We start from the raw sequence: 22,447 nt of genomic DNA, 5'->3' as shown, positions 1-22,447 counted from the left end.
GTTACAGGCCTGTAGAAGAATACAATTTATAATAGCATTGAGAAAACATTTCTATTTCTATACAGGGTTATTCATTCCTGGAAGAAAACATTTTTTAATAACTTACACAAATAAAAGCACTTTTATTCATTTGAATGTACATTTATTTAATACTAATTTCTTTTTTTTTAATTTTTATTTTGTTCATATGTGCATACACTGTTGGAGTCATTTTCCCCCCTTCCCCCCCACCCCCTCCTTTACCCCCCCCTTACCCCTCGCTACCCAACAGAAACTATTTTGCCCTTATCTCTAATTTTGTTGAAGAGAGAGTATAAGCAATAATAGGAAGGACCAAGGGTTTTTGCTAGTTGAGATAAGGATAGCTATACAGGGAGTTGACTCGCATTGATTTCCTGTGCATGTGTGTTACCGTCTAAGTTAATTCTTCTTGAACTAATCTTTTCTCTAGTTCCTGGTTAATACTAATTTCTTGAGGAATCTAAAAGTTCTTAACCTTAAGTAACTCCCAAGTTAGCAGGGATGATAGGGGCTCAAATACCTATAATGCAGTAGAGAATTGAATGGGCAATTTAAGAAAGTTAAAAAAAATTCTATTTTTTACTAAAAGAAGTGCATAGCTAGTTGGGAGGAACTGGCAGGGATTTATGGAATAGGCAGTTTGACGATGTGCCATGAAACATGGCTAAACTTGGGAGATTTGGCATAAGCTTTGCAATTGGGGCAATTAGTTTGGGACCTGCTTCAAATAGTGAGTGTACTTTAAAAGGAGCATAATTTTTTGCAGAGAACAGAGGAAGAGGATAAGGCTGCAAAAACAGATGTGGGACCATTCTGTGAAGAGTCCTGAATGCCAGACTGAGAAGGATATCCTTAGGCAGTGAGTGTGATCAAGTGACTGTTTAAGGTTGGCAAATGGCATTATTGCAGCTGTCCTTGAGCCTAAAGGTCGAATAGAGTAGTGGTAACAGAGAGGATATAATTTGTTTAGTATTAAGACCACTGAAATTATCAGTTGGCTTAAATGCTAGTTTCAGTGCTTAATATACTAAGGGGCTTTAACTTCAGAACCTCAGTTTTCTCATAGGGAAGATAGAAATGATAATTCCTCCCTTTACATCACTGTCTTAAATGATACAACGTTTGTGAAGTCATCTTTAATAATTTGTAGGTTCATTCATTTGGGATTTCACCCTAGGCCTTTTTTTTTTTTTTTTTTCTCTTTACAGTCTTACTAACCTTTCTTTTTCATTTTTTTACTGTTATGGTTAAAACCTCTAGTACAATGGAATAATAAGGTTCTTGTCTTCCTCATCTGGCTAGAATTTTTAGTGCATAGTGGAAACTGTTACTTTGTTTCAATATTAAGAATGTTTGGTGTACATGATTGTTAAATATTCTTTTTCAGAAGAGGAAGTTTGTTCTTGATTTGGAGTTTGTAAGAAATGCCTGTTAGACTTCACCAGACACTTGCTATACTTGTGTTGTGATGATCTTTTTTCCTTCTCTTTAGTCTTTTTAATTTGATGGATTGTACCTAATAGATTAATACATTTTTCTAATGTTAAATTACCCTTGTATTTCTTGGATAAACCCAGTGTGATCACAACCTAACATTCTCTTTATATACTATTGTATTTACTAATGTTTTGTGAGGACTTTTGTTTTATTCATGAGTGATACTGCCTTTAGTTTTTCATTCCCATATTCTCCATGTCTGGTTTTGGTATTAAGGTCTAGTCCTATAGAATTATTGTGATGCCTTTTTCTGTTCTTCAAGTATGTAAGGTAGTAAAATGGCCTGTCCTTTGAATGAACTTGTCTGTAAAATATGTGGCCTTGTGTTTTCGTTGTGGGATGATTTTGAATTACTGATTCATTTTCCTTAGTAGCTGTGGAACAATTTAGACTGTACTTCTTGAGTTAGTTTTGTTCATTGTATTTCCTAGGAATATCATATGTTATCACATTTTTTTAGCATTAAGTTGTTCATGGTATCATTTTACCTTTGTTTCAGTTCCAGTATTTATTTATGCTGCTCTCTTCTCTTCATCTATCTTGCCAGAAAGTTGTATCTTCGGTTACTTTTTTTTTTTTTAAAGAATCAGTTTGGTTTCATTTAGCCTCTGATGTTTCTTTTTTCATTTCTTAAATTTCTTTATTTCCTTCCTGTATTGTCTTTTGTTTTATGGTGTACTTTTCAAACTTTTTATATTGAGCATTTAGCTCTTTATGAATTTCTTCTCTGATGTAAGTATTTAAATAAGTGAACTACCTGCAAGATACTGCTTTTGCTGTAGTATACAAGTTTTGATGTGTAACATTTAGATTACTATTCAGTGTCTTACTGTTATTTTTTAATGTGATGCTGGAGGATTAAACCCAGGGTCTTGCACTGAACCACACCCCTAGCCCAATATTTAGTGTTTTAAACTTTCCACTATGATTTCTTCAGTTTATTTAGGACTATGTTTCTTTTTCTTTCTTTCTTTTTTGGGCAGTGCTGGGCAAAGTGCTCTACCACTGACTAGACCTCCAGCCTAGAAGTATGTTTTTTAAGTTTGTTTACAGCTTTTCAAAAGATGAACTTTTGTAGTTTACCTTTTTTGTAATTAAGTTTTTGTAATTAGTAGCTTTGTCATAGTTTAAGAGCTATGGTCTGTCTCTATGATACTTATTTTTGTTAATTTTCTAGTATGCCTGAAAAGTGTGTAGGCATCCTCTGAATTAGATACAAGAGTCAGTATATGTTCATTAAGACCAGGTTTGTTAATTACAATATTCACATCTTTGAGATTTTTACTATTTTTTCCAATTTAAACTATAAGTAATTAGGACTATGGCCTGAGGCCAAATCAAGCAAAAAAAAAAACCCCAAAAACCTGTGAGACCCTGTTTGAAAAATAACTAAAGCAAAAAGGGCTGAAAGTATGGCTCAAGTTGTGGAATGCAAATAGAAGTTCAAACCCCAGCACCACACACACACAAAATGTAAATAATTGAGATTGTTTATTGAAATCTGCTTTTATGGAGGATAACTCATTTTTCTCTATCAATTTTTGCTTCGCCTGTGTCAAGGTATTAGTATTTAGATTATACCTGTGAAATGTTTAAGGGGAATAGGAATATTTATCACTGTATGGCTCCCTCTATGCCACGTGGACTGCTTTTTGCCTTAACACGTGTTCTGTTCAGTTACCTCAGCCTTCTTTTGATTTCTCCATGCGTGATGTATCTTTAGCTCCTCTTTTTTCATTCTTAACATGATACTAGATTTTTGGTAAGTCTCCCCTGAAAGCATGTAACCTTTTTCTTTATAATAATCTAATACTGTTACCTGGCAAGAATAGGTTTTTAATCATTAGTCTATCGTATTTACTGATGTATTTGAAGTCACTTTTCTTCCATTTATTCTGCCTTTTGTTTTCTTTTTCTCTTTTCAGGGGGTTGATCTGAGTATACTACTTGCCATTTTCTTTCTACATTGTCTTGGAAGCTTTATTTCCAGTCTTTTAGTGATTGTCCTTTAAAATTTGCCATTCTTATCTAAGACAGCCAAGTGCAAGTTAGTATTTTAGCCACCGTTCTGAAACTGTAAGGGTCTGTCATCGTTCTTTTGATCAAATGGTGTTTTTAAAAGTTTTCTATTCCCTCTCTACCCTCCAAACAGACACACTGTAGAGGTTAAAACAACGGGCTAGAAATTGGCAGTTTGGTTTGAATTCCTGCTCTGCCACCTACCATATGAATAATAATGGACAAAGTATTTAACCTCCCTGTGCTTCAGTTTCTTCATCTGTAACATATGGACAATTCAGTGATCTTTCTCATAAGATTAAGGCCTTTAACTGAGAGATTCAGAGCCTATAGTTTAATATTTACAACTGTACCTAACGGTTAACAAGTGCTACATAGGAAGGTTTGCTGTTACTACTGTTACTGTCATTGTGGTTATGTTTTGAACAGATATTATTCTTACCCACATGTCTTTTCTCATAGTTTCTTCTATTTTAGATCTCCTGAGTCATTTTCATTCTACCTGAAGAATATTTTTTACAACTCACATTGTGAGGTTAGCTGTGTTTAAAATTAGCTTTTCTTCTTTTAAAACTGACTTACTATTTTACAGTAATTCTTAAAAGACAGTTTTTCTGTGTATAAATTCTGCATTATTTCCTCAGAATAGAATTTTGTATTTTCTTCAGTGCTTTAAAGATACTGTTTGGTTAATTTCTGACTGCCGTTGTTGCTCTTACGATGTCTGCTATCAGCCCAATTGCCATTATATTTTATAAGGACCTATCTTTCCTCTTAGGTTCCTTTTAAACTCTTCTCTTTGTGTTTTATTGTACAGTTTTCCCCAAATATGCCCAGGCATGGGTTTCTTTTTTATTTATCTACTTGATATATATTGGACTTCTTGTGTCTGTGGATTTCTCATCAGTTCTGACAAATTATCAGTCATAATGTTTTCATATATTTCTTCTCTATTTTCCATGTTCTATCCTTTTGTTAATTACACCTGTACCCCTTACTCTGTATTCCATTTTTAAAAATATCTCTTTTATATTTCTATCTCCTTATCCCTCTGTTCTACAAAAACTTAATGGGCAATTTCATTCATGCATTCTTTTTTTCTTTTTCTTTTCTTTCTTTTTTTTGGTGGAACAGGGGAGTGCATAACCACTTGTGCCACGCATGTCCCCAGCAGTTTTTATTGCATTTTGTTTTTGACAAAGGGTCTCACTAACTTTGCCTAGGCTGCCTCCACCTCCCAAGTAGTGGGATTACAGATATGCAGCACCATATACGGCCTTTAATGGGTAACTTTTTTTTTATTAGCATAGTAATGCATAGTACAAAGGAGTTTCATTGTGATAATTTCATAAATATAGACATTATATTTTGAACCAGTTCACCCCCTTTATCATATTCTCTTAACCTCTCTTCTTCTCCCCCCAACTTTTTTTTTCCTTTTTCTTTTATTATTCATATGTGCATACAAGGCTTGGTTCATTTCTCCCCCCTGCCCCCACCCCCTCCCTTACCACCCACTCCGCCCCCTCCCTCTCCCCCCCCTCAATACCCAGCAGAAACTATTTTGCCCTTATTTCTAATTTTGTTGTAGAGACAGTATAAGCAATAATAGGAAGGAACAAGGGTTTTTGCTGGTTGAGATAAGGATAGCTATACAGGGCATTGACTCACATTGATTTCCTGTGCGTGGGTGTTACCTTCTAGGTTAATTCTTTTTGATCTAACCTTTTCTCTAGTACCTGTTCCTCCCCTCAACTTTTAAACAGTGTTTGATGGGTTTCATTGTGTAGCTTCATATGCATATTTATGTGTATGTAATGAACTTTGATCCCCTTCACTACACAATCCTCTCCTCTCCCCCCCCCCCCCAGTGACTCCTCCCTGATAGTTTCCTTCTTATGGTCATGTCCCTTCATCATCATTTTAGGCCTAGATTCTAGATATGAGTGAAAATATGCAATATTTGACTTTGATCTTGGTTTATCTTGCTCAATATGAACTCCCATTTCTATGCATTTTTCTTACAAGCATACTTTCATTCTTCTTTGTTGCTAAATAATACTCCATTATGTTTATATGCTACATTGTCTTTACCCATTTATCAGATGTTGGGCACCTAGACTGATTCCACAGGTTGGATATTGTAAAAAGTGCTGCAGTAAACATGGATGTGTAGGAATCTGTCTTTTATGTTGATTTACACTCCTTTGAATATATGACCAAGGGTGGTATAGCAGGGTCATAGGTAGGTCTATTTTTAGTTTTTTAAGGAGTCTCCATAAAGATATCTGTAACGATTGTACTAGTTTACATTCCCACTGAAAGTTTATGAGGGTTCCTTTTTTTCTCTGTATCCTGCTAGCATTTATAATATCTTTCTAATTTTTTTGACAATACTGGGAAGGGATTTATTTGAACTCAAGACCTTATGCCTGAGTTGGTATATAGAAAAGCTAATCGTTTTTGTATGTTGGTTTTACATACTGCTACATTGCCAAAAGTGTTTATCAGATACAGAGATTTTGGTAGAATCTTGAGGGTCTTTTAAACATAGGATCATATCATCAGCATATAGGGATAATTTCACTTCTTTCTCCTTGTTTGAATCCTTTTTATTTCTCTTTTTTTTCCTGTTATTTTTATTTTTTAAATTTTTTATTTTATTCATATGTGCATACAAGGCTTGGGTCATTTCTCTCCCCTGCCCCCACCCCCTCTCTTACCACCCACTCTGCCCTCTCCCTCTCCCCCCCCACCCCCTCAATACCCAGCAGAAACTATTTTGCCCTTATTTCTAATTTTGTTGTAGAGACAGTATAAGCAATAATAGGAAGGAACAAGGGTTTTTGCTGGTTGAGATAAGGAGAGCTATACAGGGCATTGACTCACATTGATTTCCTGTGCGTGGGTGTTACCTTCTAAGTTCATTCTTCTTGGACTAACCTTTTCTCTAGTTCCTGGTCCCCATCTCCTATTGGCCTCAGTTGCTTTAAAGTATCTGCTGTAGTTTCTCTGCATTGAGGGCAACAAATGCTACCTAGTTTTTTAGGTGTCTTACCTATCCTCACCCCTCCCTTGTGTGCTCTCGCTTTTATCATGTGCTCATAGTCCAATCCCCTTGTTGTGTTTGCCCTTGATCTACTGTCCGCATATGAGGGAGAACATACGATTTTTGGTCTTTTGGGCCAGGCTAACCTCACTCAGAATGATGTTCTCCAATTCCATCCATTTACCAGCAAATGATAACATCTCGTTCATCTTCATGGCTGCATAAAATTCCATTGTGTATACATGCCACATTTTCTTGATCCATTCGTCAGTAGTGGGGCATGTTGGCTGTTTCCATAACTTGGCTATTGTGAATAGTGCCGCAATAAACATGGGTGTGCAGGTGCCTCTGGAGTAACCTGTGTCACAGTCTTTTGGGTATATCCCCAAGAGTGGTATTGCTGGATCATATAGTAGATCAATGTTTAGATTTTTAAGTAGCCTCCAACTTTTTTTCCAGAGTGGTTGTACTAGTTTACATTCCCATCAACAGTGTAAAAGGGTTCGTTTTTCCCCCCGCATCCTCGCCAACACCTGTTGTTGGTGGTGTTGCTGATGATGGCTATTCTAACAGGGGTGAGGTGGAATCTTAGTGTGGTTTTAATTTGCATTTCCTTTATTGCTAGAGATGGTGAGCATTTTTTCATGTGTTTTTTGGCCATTTGAATTTCTTCTTTTGAGAAAGTTCTGTTTAGTTCACTTGCCCATTTCTTTATTGGTTCATTAGTTTGGGGAGAATTTAGTTTTTTAAGTTCCCTGTATATTCTGGTTATCAGTCCTTTGTCTGATGTATAGTTGGCAAATATTTTCTCCCACTCTGTAGGTGTTCTCTTCAGTTTAGAGACCATTTCTTTTGACGAACAGAAGCTTTTTAGTTTTATGAGGTCCCATTTATCTATGCTATCTCTTAGTTGCTGTGCTGCTGGGGTTCCATTGAGAAAGTTCTTACCTATACCTACTAACTCCAGAGTATTTCCTACTCTTTCCTGAATCAACTTTAGAGTTTGTGGTCTGATATTAAGATCCTTGATCCATTTTGAGTTAATCTTGGTATAGGGTGATATACATGGATCTAGTTTCAGTTTTTTGCAGACTGCTAACCAGTTTTCCCAGCAGTTTTTGTTGAAGAGGCTGCTATTTCTCCATTGTATATTTTTAGCTCCTTTGTCAAAGACAAGTTGGGTATAGTTGTGTGGCTTCATATCTGGGTCCTCTATTCTGTTCCACTGGTCTTCATGTCTGTTTTTGTGCCAGTACCATGCTGTTTTTATTGTTATTGCTTTGTAATATAATTTGAAGTTGGGTATTGTGAACCTCTAGTGTTGTTCTTTTGACTGAGTATTGCCTTAGCTATTCATGACCTCTTGTGTTTCCATATAAATTTCACGGTAGATTTTTCAATCTCTTTAATGAATGTCATTGGAATTTTGATGGGAATTGCATTAAACATGTAGATTACTTTTGGGAGTATAGACATTTTTACTATGTTGATTCTACCAATCCATGAGCATGGGAGATCTCTCCACTTTCTATAGTCTTCCTCAATCTCTTTCTTCAGAAGTGTATAGTTTTCCTTGTAGAGGTCTTTCACATCTTTTGTTAGGTTTACACCTAGGTATTTGATTTTTTTTGAGGCTATTGTAAATGGAATTGTTTTCATACATTCTTTTTCCGTTTGCTCATTGTTAGTGTATAGAAATGCTAATGATTTTTCTATGTTGATTTTATATCCTGCTACAGTGCTATAGCTATTGATGATGTCTAGAAGCTTCTGAGTAGAGTTTTTTGAGTCTTTAAGGTTAAGGATTATGTCATCTGCAAATAGGGATATTTTGACAGTTTCTTTACCTATTTGTATTCCTTTTATTCCTTCCTCTTGCCTAATTGCTCTGACTAGGAATTCCAGTACTATGTTGAATAGGAGTGGGGATAGTGGGCATCCTTGTCTCGTTCCTGATTTTAGAGGGAATGGTTTCAGTTTTTCTCCGTTAAGTATAATGCTGGCTGTAGGTCATATATAGCTTTTCTAATGTTAAGGTACTTTCCTTCTATTCCTAGTTTTCTTAGCGCTTTTATCATGAAATGCTGTTGGATCCTATCAAAGGTTTTTTCTATATCTATTGAGATGATGAAGTGGTTTTTGTCTTTGCTTCTGTTAATGTGGTTTATTACATTTTTGATTTTCTTATGTTGAACCACCCCTGCATTCCTGAGATGAAGCCTACTTGGTCATGGTGAATGATGTTTTTGATGTTCTGTGGAATTCGAATTGCCTTGGCTATTCGTGGCTTCCTGTGTTGTGTTTTTTGTCTTTACTTTTGTTGTTGAATTCTAGTTTTATTGCATTGTGATCAGATAGTATGCATGGTATAATTTCTATTTTCTTATATTTGCTGAGGCTTGCTTTTTGCCCTAGGATATGATCTGTTTGGGAGAAGGTTCCATGGGCTGCTGAGACGAATGTATATTGTGTAGAAGTTTGATGAAATGTTCTGTAGACATCAAGTAGAATGATGCATTGATTTGGGGTGCATATAGGTTGATCATTGTTATTTCCTTTTGGTCTATTTCCCCTTTTATTAGTATGGAATGTCCTTCTTTATCTCATTTGGTCAATGTAGGTTTAAAGTCTATTTTGTCAGAGATAAGTATTGCTACTCCCGCCTGTTTTCGGGGGCCATTGGCTTGGTAAATCTTCTTCTAGCCTTTCACCCTAAGCCTATGCTTATTTCTGTCAGTGAGATGGGTCTCCTGTAAGCAACAAATTATTGGATCTTCCTTTTTAATCCACTTCCTCAAATGGTGCCTTTTGATGGGGGAATTAAGTCCGTTAACATTAAGTGTTAGTACTGATAGGTATGTGGTGATTCCTGTCATTTAGTTGTCTTAGTTGTTTGGAGGTTTGATTGTGTGTACCTCAGTTGAGGTTACTCTCTACTTTCTTGCCTTTTCTTTTCCTGTAGTTTGGTGCTGCCTGCCCTTTCATGGTTATATTGGGTTACACTTTCTGTGTGCAGAATCCCTTGAAGAATCTTTTGTAGTGGTGGTTTTGTAGTCACATATTCTTTTAGTTTCTGCTTATCATGGAAGACTTTTATTGCTCCATCTATTTTGAATGATAGTTTTGCTGGGTATAGTATTCTAGGGTTGAAGTTATTTTCATTCAGTGCCCAGAAGATCTCAAGCCAAGCTCTTCTTACTTTTAATGTTTCTGTTTAGAAGTCTGCTGTGATTTTGATGGGTTAACCTTTGTATGTTATTTGTTTTTTCTCTCTTACAGCCTTCAATATTCTTTCTTGGGTCTCTGTATTGGTTGTTTTAATGATAATATTCTGTGGGGTAGTTCTATTTTTGTCTGGTCTGTTTGGTGTTCTGGAGGCCTCTTGCAACTGTATGGGAATAGATTTCTCTAGATTTGGGGAATTTCTCTTATTATTTTGTTGAGTATTTTACGCATTCCCTCCGCTTGCACCTCTTCTCCTCTTCAATGCCCATGTTCTCAGGTTTGGTCTTTTGATGGAGTTGGTGAGTTCTTGCATTTTCTTTTCACAGGTCTTGAGTTGTTTAACTAATTGTTCTTCGGTTTTTCCTTTAATTACCATTTCATCTTTGAGTTCTGAGATTCTGTGTTCTGTTTGTTCTATTTTGCTGGATTGGCTTCTGTTTTGTTTTGCAATTCTGTTTGTTTGTTTTTCTGAAGTTTTCCATATCCTGAGTCATTTCCTCTTTAATGTTGTCTATTTTCGTCCTGAGTTCATTTATCTCTTTATTAATTGTGTTCTTTGTTTCACTGTGGTGTTTATACAGTGCTTCTTTCGTTTCTTTTATTCTTGTGCTTTTTCAAATTCTCTATTTTTGTTGTCTTGGAATTTCTTGAGTGTTCCTGTACATTGGGTTAACCATATCCAGTATCATCTCTATAAAATTCTCCTTGATTACCTGTAGGATTTCTTCTTTGAAATTATTCTTGTGGGCTTCATTGGGTTCTTTGGCATAGTTTATCTTCATTTTGTTGGAGTCTGGATCTGAGTATCTGTTTTCTTAATTTCCCTCTGGTTCCTGTACTAAGTTTTTGCTGTGGGGAAAGTGGTTTCCCTGTTTTTTCTGTCTGCCCATCATTGCCCTTGGTGGTGCTATCATCCTTGTACTGTGTGCAATTAAGTATTTTCTAGCTTATAATAATAACAGTGGTGATATTTAGAATGGAAGGGTGAGAGGAGAGGGAAAGCAAAGAAGTTAAAGAAAAAGGGAAAAACAAACAAACAAGTAAATAAAAACAAAACAAAAAAGTTTCAGAGATATAAACAGGGAGAGATAGTGTACTAATCAACAGTAAGCTAAAGAGGCATTAGAGAGACAGAGAGAGGATTGAAAAAAAAAAATCTCCAAGTTCAAATGACTACTTCAATCTAAGAAGTATCTAGCTCTCAGTCTCTTTAAAATTACTAATCAAGCTGTTTGTCTCACAAGCTCCATTCCCTCCTCTCTGTACCAATAATTAGATGCTCGTGTTCTTGAAACTGGCTTTTGAGACCAAGCTCAAAAAGCAAATATGGAGTAACTTCCTATGAAAATGTACCTCTTATAACGTTCTGAAAATGGCAGTGGGCCCATAGTCTTCTCCCTTGGATTCTTTTACTCACATAGACCATCATACCTGTCATCCTTAATGCTTCCAGGAGATCCAGGGTTTCTGAATGGTTGGTATTGATCCCTGCTTCACATGAAGACCTTATTCAGTCTGTATTTATTGTTTCTTACTTCCTTATAAAAACTTTGAGGCACTGCCCTGTTCAGTACCTTACTAGTCACTTCATTAAGTGTAGGGATACTTGTGAGAGTAAAAACTCTTTAGGAGTTTATGGTTTAGTAAAAGTAATTAATTAAGTAATTAATTAAATAGAAAAAAATATCTCTACCACAGCAGAGAAGACCCTTGTCACATGCTCATCTGTTCAAGACTTCTGTGTGCTGCCTGTCAAAGAGTCAGTGCTATTCTCTCTCTCTTTTTATTTCTATGTGTTTTTTTTCTTTTATTATCATATTACTGTTTTACTGGGGTTACATCGTCACATTCACAAAGTGCTTACAACATATCTTAGTTAAATTCACCCCTTCTTTCATTCTCCTAATGTTATCCTTAATAAGATAGAACTTTCTGTGGGCTGCATCTCTAAAAATTGTACTGTAATCAATGGGAGGAAAATGATTTGATACTACACGATGGTAGTAAGAATGCATCATTTAATCCTGGGTATGACTTATCTGTGTGTCTTTGTAGCTTAGTAGCATGTTTTTAGAATTCATAGGTGCAGAATGAGAGCACAATAAATAAAAAAGTCATTATTGTACTTCATCATCTTTGCAGTTGTGTTGCCATTTTTCACATAAGTAGTTGTTTCTCTCTGTTTGTAAGTAACCCCATGGTAAAGTGATTGCTTATAGTATCCCTCTCTTAAAACGTCTTTGAAGACAACTTTGAGTTAGCCTCTAAGCAGCTATTGAAAGTGATTAGAACTGGTTAGAACTGCCTTGAACTCAATAGATATTCATAGGTTCTGGAAAATTCCTGAAGGAAATTAGTAACCAATTAGAGGTAGGTCCTCCCTTTTTCCCTCCCTCTCTCTCTTCCTTCCACAAAGGAATGTATATTATAACAGTTACAGGCCTACCTCCTCCATAAATAAACCTGTACTAAGTGGGAAATAGGACCATGATACATACAGAAGGAAAGAGCATGGCATTCCAGCTCAGGGATCAGGCTCAGCACTTTGCCATTTGCAAGTACATGTCAAGGCTGCCGCAACAGATCCCACTGAAGTGGAAACAGCAGAAACTCTGCTTCAGGATCTCTCATTTGTGTCCCATTGTAGGTTTAGCCTATGACCCAGGTCCAAAAATGCCAGCCTTGTCTGCCACCAGCAGAGCTAGCTTCAGGTTCTGTTCAAATAGCCCATACCTGATGGGCATTTCCAGGAAGTAGAATGGATTCTTGAGGGCAGAATCTGATAAAATCTCATAAATTTTTGGAGAAGAGCATTGATTCCAGCTTGTATAGGAAACAGCACCACAAACTTAATCCCTGTCAGTCTCTGGAAGCAGTGCAGCTTGAATGTGTCTGTCTCCAACATCTCAGTGTCTTGAGTTTCCCTGTTCAGGAGACAGCTGCATGCCAATGGCAAAGAGTGAGTGTAACATGGAGGCCAGTATGAGTTTCTCACTGGAGATGAGACAGCTGGCCCAATCAAATGGACACTTAGTTATTAGCAGAGTTACCCAGATATTTTGCAACCACTGTCTCGTTTGCCGTGTAGTTGTGGTTCACGTCCATGCCATTGATTACCAGCACTGTGTGGTCCACTGCAGAGGTGAGGCCAAGGGTCAAGGAAGCTCTAGCACTGGGCAAGAGCTTCCCTTTGCCAAGCTTCCCTACTCCATTCAAAATTTTCTGCTGTGTTCCTTTTTCTTTTTTACTTTGTTCTCATCTGGCAACAGACGTGGATATGCAGTTTTCCCTGTACCATTTGATGGTACATACCAGTGTATGTTTTTTGGCTCCTTTGCCAAAAATCAGATGGCTGTAGCTGTGTGGGTTTATTTCTGTCTCCTCTGTTCTGTTCCATTGGTCTTTGTGTCCCCTTTTGTGCTAGCATCACACTGTCTTTGTTTCTATGAATCTGTAGTATAATTTGGGGTCTTTTGACACCTCCAGTGTTGCACTTTTTGCTCAAGATTGCTCTTGTTGTTTTGGGTCTTTTATGTTTCCATATGAATTTTAGGATTTTTTCTATTTTTGTGAAGAATAACATTGGGATATCGATGGGAATTCCTTGAATCTGTAGTTTGCTTTTGATAGTATAGCCACTTTCATGGTATTCTGCTAATCCATGAACATGGGAGGTCTTTCCATCTTCTGGTGTCTTCTATTTCTTTCTTCAAGGTTTTATAGTTTTCGGTGTAGAAGTCTTACAAATCCCTTACTTACATTTATTGTGAATGAGATTATTACAGTGAGATTCTTTCTCAGCTTCTTCATTGTTGGGATATAGCAAAGATTCAGATTTTTTGGAGGGAGGGAGGCACTGGGGTTTAAACTCAGGGCTTCACACATGCTAGGTAGGTGCTCTACCACTTAAGCCACTCTGCCAACCCCCAAAAGCTACTGATTTTTGTATGTTGGTTTATATCCTGCTACTTTTCCAAAAATGTATTTTTTTAATCAGGCCTAGGAGTATTTTTTCTGTGGAATCTTTAGGGTCATCTAAGCATAGGATCATATCTTCTTTAAATAGGTATAATTTCATTTCTTCCTTCCCTATTTGAATCCTTTTTGTTTGTCTTATTGCTCTGGCTAGGAATTCTAGTACTGTAAACGCTATCACCTTCCTGACTTTAGAGTAAATGGTTTAATTTTTTTTCCCCATTTAGTATGATGTTGGTTATAGGTTTTTCATATATAGCCCTTATAGTGTTGTAGTAAGTTGATCCTCTTCCTAGTTTCTTCACAGCTTTTATCATGAAATGATGTTGAATTTTGTCAGTGGCTTTTTCTGCATCAATGGAGATGGTCATGCGATTTTTGTCTTTCATTCTGTTTATGTGCTTTATTTATTTTTTTGTGTATGTTGAACTATCCTTCCATCCCTGGAATGATAGCTGCTTGATCATGGTGCATGATCTTTTAATTGTGTTGCTGAATGCAGTTTGCAAGTATTTTATTGAGAATTTTTGTGTATATGTTCATCAAGTAAATTGATATATAATTTTTTGTCATGTCCTTACTGAGTTTCTAGATAAGGATAATATTGACTTCACAGAATGAATTTGGTAGTATCCTTTGCTTTCTGCTTTTGTGGAATAAGTTTGAGGAGTATTGTTGTTAGTTCTTTAAGGGATTGGAGATTTTAGCATTGAATCCATCTGGTCTTGGACTTTTCTTTGTTGGTAGACTTCTATCACTGCTTCGATATTGCCTATTCTAGAACTGTTTAGTTTGCTTATCTCCTCTTGGTTCAATTTTGGCAGGAGAAATTCATCTAGAAATTTATGCACTGCTTCTATATTTTCCAGTTTATTAGATTATATGTTTCTGAATTATTTCCTGATGATCTTCTGAATTTCCTTATTTGTTGTCATGTACCCTTTTTCATGTCTGATTTTATTAACTTAGATCTTCCCCTTTCTTGTGATTAATTTGGCTACAGATTCATCAGTCTTATCAAAGAACTTTTTGTGTCATTGATATGTATCAATGAATTTACTTATTGATTTATTTATTTTAGATCTCCATTTCATTATTTTCTGCCGTAATCTTTATTATTTTTTTCTGCCTCCTAATTTTAGGTCTGTTTTTTCCTTGTTTTTCTAGGAGCTTTTTGAGGTTTCTGGTTTTTTTGTTTGTTAGTTTGTTTTTATGTCGGTGCTCATAGCTATAAACTTTCCTCTCAGCATGTATTCTGTACTTTTTGCTCTATTCCGTAGGTTATGGTAAGTTGTGTTTTCATTTTCATTCGATTCTTGGAAATTTTTATTTCCTAACTTATTTAGCAATGTGCTGTCCAATTTATGTGTTTGAACATTTTCTGTAGTTTCTTTTGCTGTTGATTTTAGTTTTATTTCATTGTGGGCTGATAAAATACAGGTGCTATTTCTTTTTTGTTGTTGTTGTTGTTTTATTAACACTTGTTTTATTTCCTAAAATATTTATTTTGTAGATAGTTTCATAGGCTGCTGAGAAGAATGTGTATTGTTTAGTTGCTGGATGAAATATTTCTATAGATGTCTGTTAAGTCCATTTGGTATATAGTATTCATTTAATTTTGAAGTTTCTTTGTTAATTTTTTTGTCTGGATGATCTATGTAATGGTCAGGGTGAGGTTTTTAAGTTTCTGACTACTATTATGTTGTGTCTAGGTGTGCTTGTATGTCCAGTAATTTGTTGTATGAAGTTGAGTGTACCCTCAGTTGGTACATATTGGTTACAAATTGTTGAATCCTCTTCATGGATTTTTCGCTCTATTTATATGAAGTGGCTTCTTTGTCTCTTCTGACTAATCTTGGTTTGAAGTCTGTTTTGTCTGAGTATAGCTACTCTTGTTTGACTTTGGAATCCATTTGCTTGGAAAATCTTTTTTTTCATCTGTTCACCCCAAGCCAATGTCTATCTTTGTCAATGAGATGTGTTTCTTGTAGGCAAGAAATGGTTGTTCTTGTTTTTTACCTCAACCTACCATTCTATGTCTTTTGATTGAAGGATTGAAACCATTAGCTAATCATTGTTATTATTGAAAGGTATGTATGTATTTTTTTGTTGTTTTGTGATGTTTGCCTTTTCCCTAATACTCATTTGTTAATCTGTTTGTCTAACTGGGAATTTATTTTCCTGGTTGTGTTTATCTTCCTCTTCTTTGTGTAGGATTCATTTAAGTATCTTCTGCAATTCTGGTTTAGTGTTCATGAATTCCTGCAGGGTTTTTTTTTTTTTTTTTAATGAAGGATTTTATTTCTCCTTCAATTCTGAAGGATAGTTTTGATGGATAGAGTAATCTAGCCTGACAGTTTTCTTTCAGGGCTTGTAATATATCATTCCATGCCTTCATTGCTTTTACAGTTTCTGTTGAAAAGTCTGCTGTTACTATGATGAGTTTGCTTTTAATTGTTGCTTGTCTCTTTCAGTATTGTTTTTTTGATCTGTATATTTTGTGTTTTTACTGTAATATGTCTGGTGGTATTTCTTTTCTGATCTTTCCTGTTTTGTTTGGTGTTTTCAAAGCCTCCTGTACCTGGATGATCCACTCTATCTCAAGACTGGGAAAGTTTTCTGCTATTATTTTATTGAGTATTTTATCTATGCCTTTAGCTTATACTTCTTCTATGATTCTAGGTTTGGTCTTTTAATGATGTCTCAGAGATCTTGCATATTCTGTTCTTATTTTCTTAGTAATTTTTTCTTTGTCTTTGTCCAGTTCATCTGATTCCTCAACTTTATCATCTGTCCCTAATAGTGTATTTTCACCCTGTTCCATTCTTTTAGCAAGACTTTCAACTGAGTTTTTAATTTGGATTATTCAGCTTTTCACTTACAGAATTTGTTTGATTTTTTTTTTTCAGTATTTCTGCAGCTTTTTGAATTCTCTTTCACTGCCTGCATTGTCTTCCTTATTTCATGCAGCTGCGCATTTGAATTCTCTTTTAGCTCACTCAGCTGCTTATTTGTATCCTCTTTGAATTCATTCAGATGTTTATATATGTCTTTAATTTCATTGGCCATTCTTAGTGTTGTTTATTTGAGTTCATTGTTTGAGATTTCATCTGTTATTATTCAAGTCCTTTATTGTGGAGTCATTCACTTTTGGAAAAGAGATGTTGCCTTTTTTTTTTTTCATATTACTTGTGTTTCTCCATTGGAATTAACATCTGAAGCTATGTTTTTTGTTGGAGATTTTGTTCTCATGTCCTTTCAGTTGGAGTTTTTACAATGTTTAGGCAAGACTAGGTAGTGACTGAGTTGTAAATAAACAAATTTATTTAATAAATAAAAATATACAAAGTAGGATTTGTTTACTTAATATTAAGTATTTATTTACTTAGAAATAAGAAATTAGTAAGAAATAGAAGACCAGGTGCTGGTGGCTCATGCCTGTAATCTTAGCTACCTGGGAGGCAGAGATCAGGAGGATTGTAGTTCAAAGCCAGCCATGGGCAAATAGTTCATGAGACCCTATCTCGAAAAAACCTATCACAAAAAACGGACTGGAGGAGTGAGTGGCTCAAGATGTCGGTGCTGAGTTCAAGCCCCAGTAAAAAAAAAAAAAAAAAAAAGAAAGAAAGTAAGAATAAGAAATATTTACCTAGTAATTTATCTTAATTTTATTTTATTAATAAATCAAAAATTTACTAAAAGTGTATTTTACATTGTAGCCATATGTCTACTGTCTGGCTGTCTGGATTACTAAAAGATGCCTAGATTCTCATATTTGCTTCTGTATTTCATCTGTTGCAATATGTTGGTTTTTTTTTTCAAGCATGTGAAGAAAATTCAACCTTGCACAGATTTGTAATTGGAAAAGAAAGAAATGTTTTACTATTTTTCCAAATAGTTGTGCATATTTTTCTCTGATTACACAAAACTCAAATATCATTTTCTTTTTTTGATGGTACTAGGATTTGAACTCAAGACTTTGTGTTTGCTAGGCAGGCATTGACTTCTTGAGCCACATCTCTATCCAATAAACTGTAGTTCCTTAAAGGCTAGTCACAATATAGAATTTGAAATATGTCAATGAATTTTTTACACAAATAGGTATTAAATGCAAATGAACATAGCATTTTGTGTTGCTATGATAAAATACTTGAGAAAGTAAAAAGATTTATTTAGCTGACAGTTTTGGAGGCTGGAAGTAGAAGATTGGGCAGCCCCAGAAGGACTTCTGGGTATGTCATAACATGGAGGATGGTGTCACATTGCAGAAGTTTGTGTGAAAGATTATATGGCCAGGGAGGGGCCATGCTCAGTGTTTTACAGTAACCTGTCTTGGAGCTCATTCTTTCCTGTGAGACCCATCCCAGTGCATGAGATCAGCATGAATAGTGTTTGCAGGACTCAGTCACCTCCCACTGGACTCTCTCCACTCACCACTTTTTAGTACTGCCACACTGGGGACCAAGCTTTCAGTACACAAACCTTTGGGGGACAAATCATATCCAAACCATAAGAGCACACAATGAAATATTAAATACAAAATAAAAAAATTATAATCACCACTAGTTGCACGAGGAATGTCTTAAGCCCTGAGGAGGTAGCAAGCTCTTAGTGACAGATGCTGGCTTTTCAAAGATCTAATTTTAATTTGAAAGCTCTGCTTTTATCATTGGCAACAACTACTGTCAAAGTAACAGGCTCACTTTGTTCATGTTCAAGAAAATGTCTGCCAAATATCCAAATTGAAGTAGCTACTTTGTCATTCATTCTTTCTAGTAAATGTGGCACACCCTGAGAAAAGCAACTAGTTCAATTTGTAACTTGAACTGTAGCGAAAGTGGTTTTCCTCAGGATTTCCAAGTCCTGTAGTCATTAAAGTTTCTCTGTATGCATTTACAATTTTGGAACATGGAATAATTGTTAGAATGAAAGAGGCATGAAAGAAGCAGAGAGATGGCTCAAACACCAGGACAGGGAAGGAACTCTGCGGAGGGGGTCCCCAGTAAGAGAGCTGGAGTCCCACAGCTGCTTATAGATTTGGAATAGATAATAGGGCAGCTGTGTGGAGGGGAAACTTCACTGGGTGGGAAAATTATTCCAGAGTGTAGTAAACCATTGCTAGGGAAAGCTACAGGTGATAAGTAGTAACTAGGTAGATCAGTTGCACGTTGCTCAGGGAGATAGAGGAGATAAGTGGTAATTAGGTAGGTAAATTGCTCAGCTCTGGACCCTTTGGCAAGGTGGCAGCTTATCATTTCCTTGTGGCTAGATGTGGTTGTTAAGGTGGGTGGTGGGGTGTCAGTAAGCTGCCTGCAAGGATGGAGGGGGCATCCTAAGGTGGCTTCTTTTTGTTCACCCTAACAATAGTAAAAAAAGATCCATGTTTAATCAAATGAATGATTTTTACTGCTGCCAGGTGCTGTAGTGTGAAACTGTAATCCCCAAGGCTGAGGCAGAAAGATTGTGAATTCAAGGCCAGCCTGGCCAACATAGCAAGACCGCGTCTCAAAATATTTTTTTGTTTGTTTGTTTTAACTGCTGGATTAAGAGCATTCTGAAGTGAAACTGGTCCTCTGACTAGTAGAATTAGCATTTCTTGGGAACTTGATAGAAATGCAGACACCCTGGCTTTGCCCTGTTTTTTTCAGTGTATGGAGGAATTAACTGCTGCATATCAGAAAGGTCACTCTGAGGCCTCCTGGAATGGGGGTGGGGTGGGGAGGTTTTGGAAACAGTCTTGCAGCCTCTTCAGAGGATGTGATGTGGGCTTGCACTTCAAGAGATAAGGGAAGAAAGTAAGATGAATTTGCTAGGGATAGATTCTCTAGGATTTTATTGTTAGTCAACAACTTAAAAGCTGAGAAAACAACTGTGCTTTGCTCTGTGTCAGGGACAGAGGACTTTTAGAAAACTCCCTTGCTGCTTCATGTCTTTAGGAAATACTGATAGTGAAAAATCATTTTAGGTAACTTCCAGTTACCTTCAGTCTCCTTTTTGAATATGTCTGCTTAAACAATGCCTTTAACCTCTATGGGGTAAAGTCACACATTCAGATCCAGGGTCTTAGAAAGGACAGTGCAGTGCAGAAGAGTAGAGGCAGTGATTTCATTCAGATATACCCAGCCACTGACAAGTTAATGAAACGGTACGTGGCAGTCAGATTCCTCACTTTGTATGTTTTCTCATACATAAAAGGGATGTATCCTTTTATCACCTGAATTTTAGCAGTCACTGTAATCAGTGCTCCATTTGATAGATGTCATCTTAAAGATGGGTCTCCAATGTAATTATAGCAATTATTTTGTTAGAACCTTTATTCTTCAGTATCTTAAAGGTTTTTTGTTCTATATTCTTTTTTGTTTTACAGATCTGTAAGACTCCAGGGTCTTCAACATGATTATCTGATGGTTCCTCAAGTAACTGGGAAAGCAAATGCTTCAAGTACCAGTTGAAGAGTGTGTATATTTAAAATCTTCTCTCTATACATGCACATTTACACAAGAAGACAGGCTTATCCTTGTGCACATCTGAGAGTTTATAACTGATGAAAATTGATTTAAGAATCAAATGGAGCAACTTGACACCACTGGGCTCAGGAGCTCAGGGAGAAAAATATATCATTAATGGCCAGTTTTCCATATGGTGTTCATAGGTAAAGAAAGTTTGCAAAAAGAAGAAAAAAAAAATTTCAGTTTAAGCCTCAAAATACCTCTCCAGTTTAAAGAAAGAACTAAGGGAGAAAGTGACCAAGGGAGAAATGTGAATTCAGATCTTGTAGGTGGGGTCATGAAGTGTTTTTTGCACTTTATTTTTTGTTGGGTTTGGTGATTTGGACAGACTTTAAGATTCTGGACTGAAAAATAACTTTTACTGTGGTTGTGGCTGGAGAAAAGCAAGTTCAAGTGTGATGGGACAAGTCTGAACAGTGAACTGATTCCTTTGCCTTTATCAGTTAACTATATTTGAAGAATTTTAACTTATCTTTTCCCTTTTCCTTTTCTGCATCTATAGGATATTATCTTAAAATAGCAATTGGAATCGATAATTACAAAATAAATATCCAGGAAAACCCAAGCAAAGCTTCCATTTCCTTGGACTAAAGGTGTGGAAACAGGCCCTAAATGTGACCAGGAAGGCGCTCATCATCAAAGCCCAGTGCACTCTAGGGAGACTGTATGGTGTAGGAAACTCTCATCTGGCCTGGGTGTGTGATGAAGAGATTGTCTGCCCTCTTGAGTCTAAGAAGATTTGCATGTAAGAGGAAGATTACTTGATGGACTTAATTCTGAAATTACTTTTTTTCATTAAAATAGAAAAATACTTGCTTTTTAGGAGAAGCAAAGTGGAGAAGTAACTAGGAAGTAAGAAAGGAGTTGAGAAAATCCTGCAGCATGACTCTTTGTGAGGAAGAGGAAGTAGGACTCATCCAAGGCAAATATTTGGTTCACTTTAATAGCTTTAGCCTCTGTCTCTGCCAAGAGAAGCGGCTTACTATCTAGCTCTATGGCATGGAAGGGTGCGCTGGCCAGTGGAAGAGTCATCCTAGGGAGCCTTGCATTCCCTGGGTCCACAGGTCCCAGCTTTGAGGCAGGAAGTTTTTGGTTTTGATCAGTGGAGGAAAGTTTTTCTTCTAAAATTTGGACTTCTGTCTGCACAAACTGTGGTCTGTTTTGCATGGTGTGTGTGCCTTTTTTCCCTTTATGCAATCTTTTTCAGCTTCAGCAGCAGCAATTTGTCTAGCTCAGAAAACATGGCAGAGGATGACTTCAGAAAATGATCCTGTGTGTTCTCTGTCTACACCTGAACTTCAGAATGAAAAGAAAATTCCAGCTAGAGGGATTCTTAAAGCCTTAAGTTACTTGAAATCTATGTGTTTGCAACCCTTTGTCTCTGGAATCACATTACACAAAACTGGAATCTCAGGCTGAATGAGAATAACCAAGTCAAGTAAAACAGAAGAGAGTTCTGTGTCTTGATCACCACTTATTGATGATGCTCGTTCTCCAAAGGATCAGCACATTCCTTTCCTCTTCTAAGGACTTGAAAATAAAAATGGACCCCATGTTTTTTTAGGCATTACCTTTTCTTAGCAGACTGCCATCATCTTTTATAGAGGAATTTTTTCACTATGCATTTGGTGGATCTTTATAAAATACTGACCTTCTAATTGGTTCCAGGTCAGTCTTAATTAAATAGGGGACAGAAGCAACGCAAGATAACCACAAAAATAAAATAAATAAACCAATGAAAGAAATTGGTTCAAAGTTTTTGGTATTAAGCATTACTTTTTAAGTAAAGTAATTTATTGAAAAAAGTATGTATGCAGCAGTGGAACATGGGCCTGTGCTTTGCAGCGACTCCAACATCCTCTGCCTGTCCTGGAAGGGGCGTGTTCCCAAGAGCGAGAAGGAGAAGCCTGTGTGCAGGAGGCGCTACTATGAGGAAGGCTGGTTGGCAACAGGCAATGGACGAGGTGTGGTGGGGGTGACTTTCACCTCCAGCCACTGCCGCAGAGACAGGAGTACTCCGCAGAGGATAAACTTCAACCTTCGGGGCCATAATAGTGAGGTAAGCTGTGCTTTTGTTTTCGTTTTTGCCTGGTCACTTTTATTCTCATTCCTTTCTCTTCTTCCCCATTTTTTATAGTGTTTGGTGGGTTTC

General features: G+C 36.5%; 1 protein-coding gene and 1 pseudogene across 7 annotated transcripts in view; one reads left to right on the top strand and one right to left on the bottom strand.

Annotated features, from left to right (window-relative positions):
• The window catches only part of Tulp4 (TUB like protein 4), a 203,516-nt gene that overhangs the window by 43,693 nt on the left and 137,376 nt on the right, over positions 1–22,447 (top strand). For 4 of the 7 annotated variants that reach the window (XM_074071412.1, XM_074071385.1, XM_074071402.1 and 1 more), the window contains exons 2-3: positions 20,154–20,241; positions 20,798–22,354. In XM_074071412.1, coding sequence (XP_073927513.1) covers positions 22,103–22,354 — 252 coding nt within the window. In that variant the 5' untranslated portion in view covers positions 20,154–20,241; positions 20,798–22,102. Of the gene's footprint in view, positions 1–20,153; positions 22,355–22,447 lie in introns of those variants that run through there. The other 3 variants (XM_074071376.1, XM_074071366.1, XM_074071420.1) reach the window with 2 other exon arrangements.
• On the bottom strand, positions 12,466–12,928 carry LOC109688385 (trafficking protein particle complex subunit 4 pseudogene; annotated as a pseudogene).

The sequence above is a fragment of the Castor canadensis genome, chromosome 1 (assembly GCF_047511655.1).
Source record: "Castor canadensis chromosome 1, mCasCan1.hap1v2, whole genome shotgun sequence".
NCBI lineage: Eukaryota > Metazoa > Chordata > Mammalia > Rodentia > Castoridae > Castor > Castor canadensis.
This window is presented reverse-complemented; position numbering and strand designations above follow the sequence as displayed.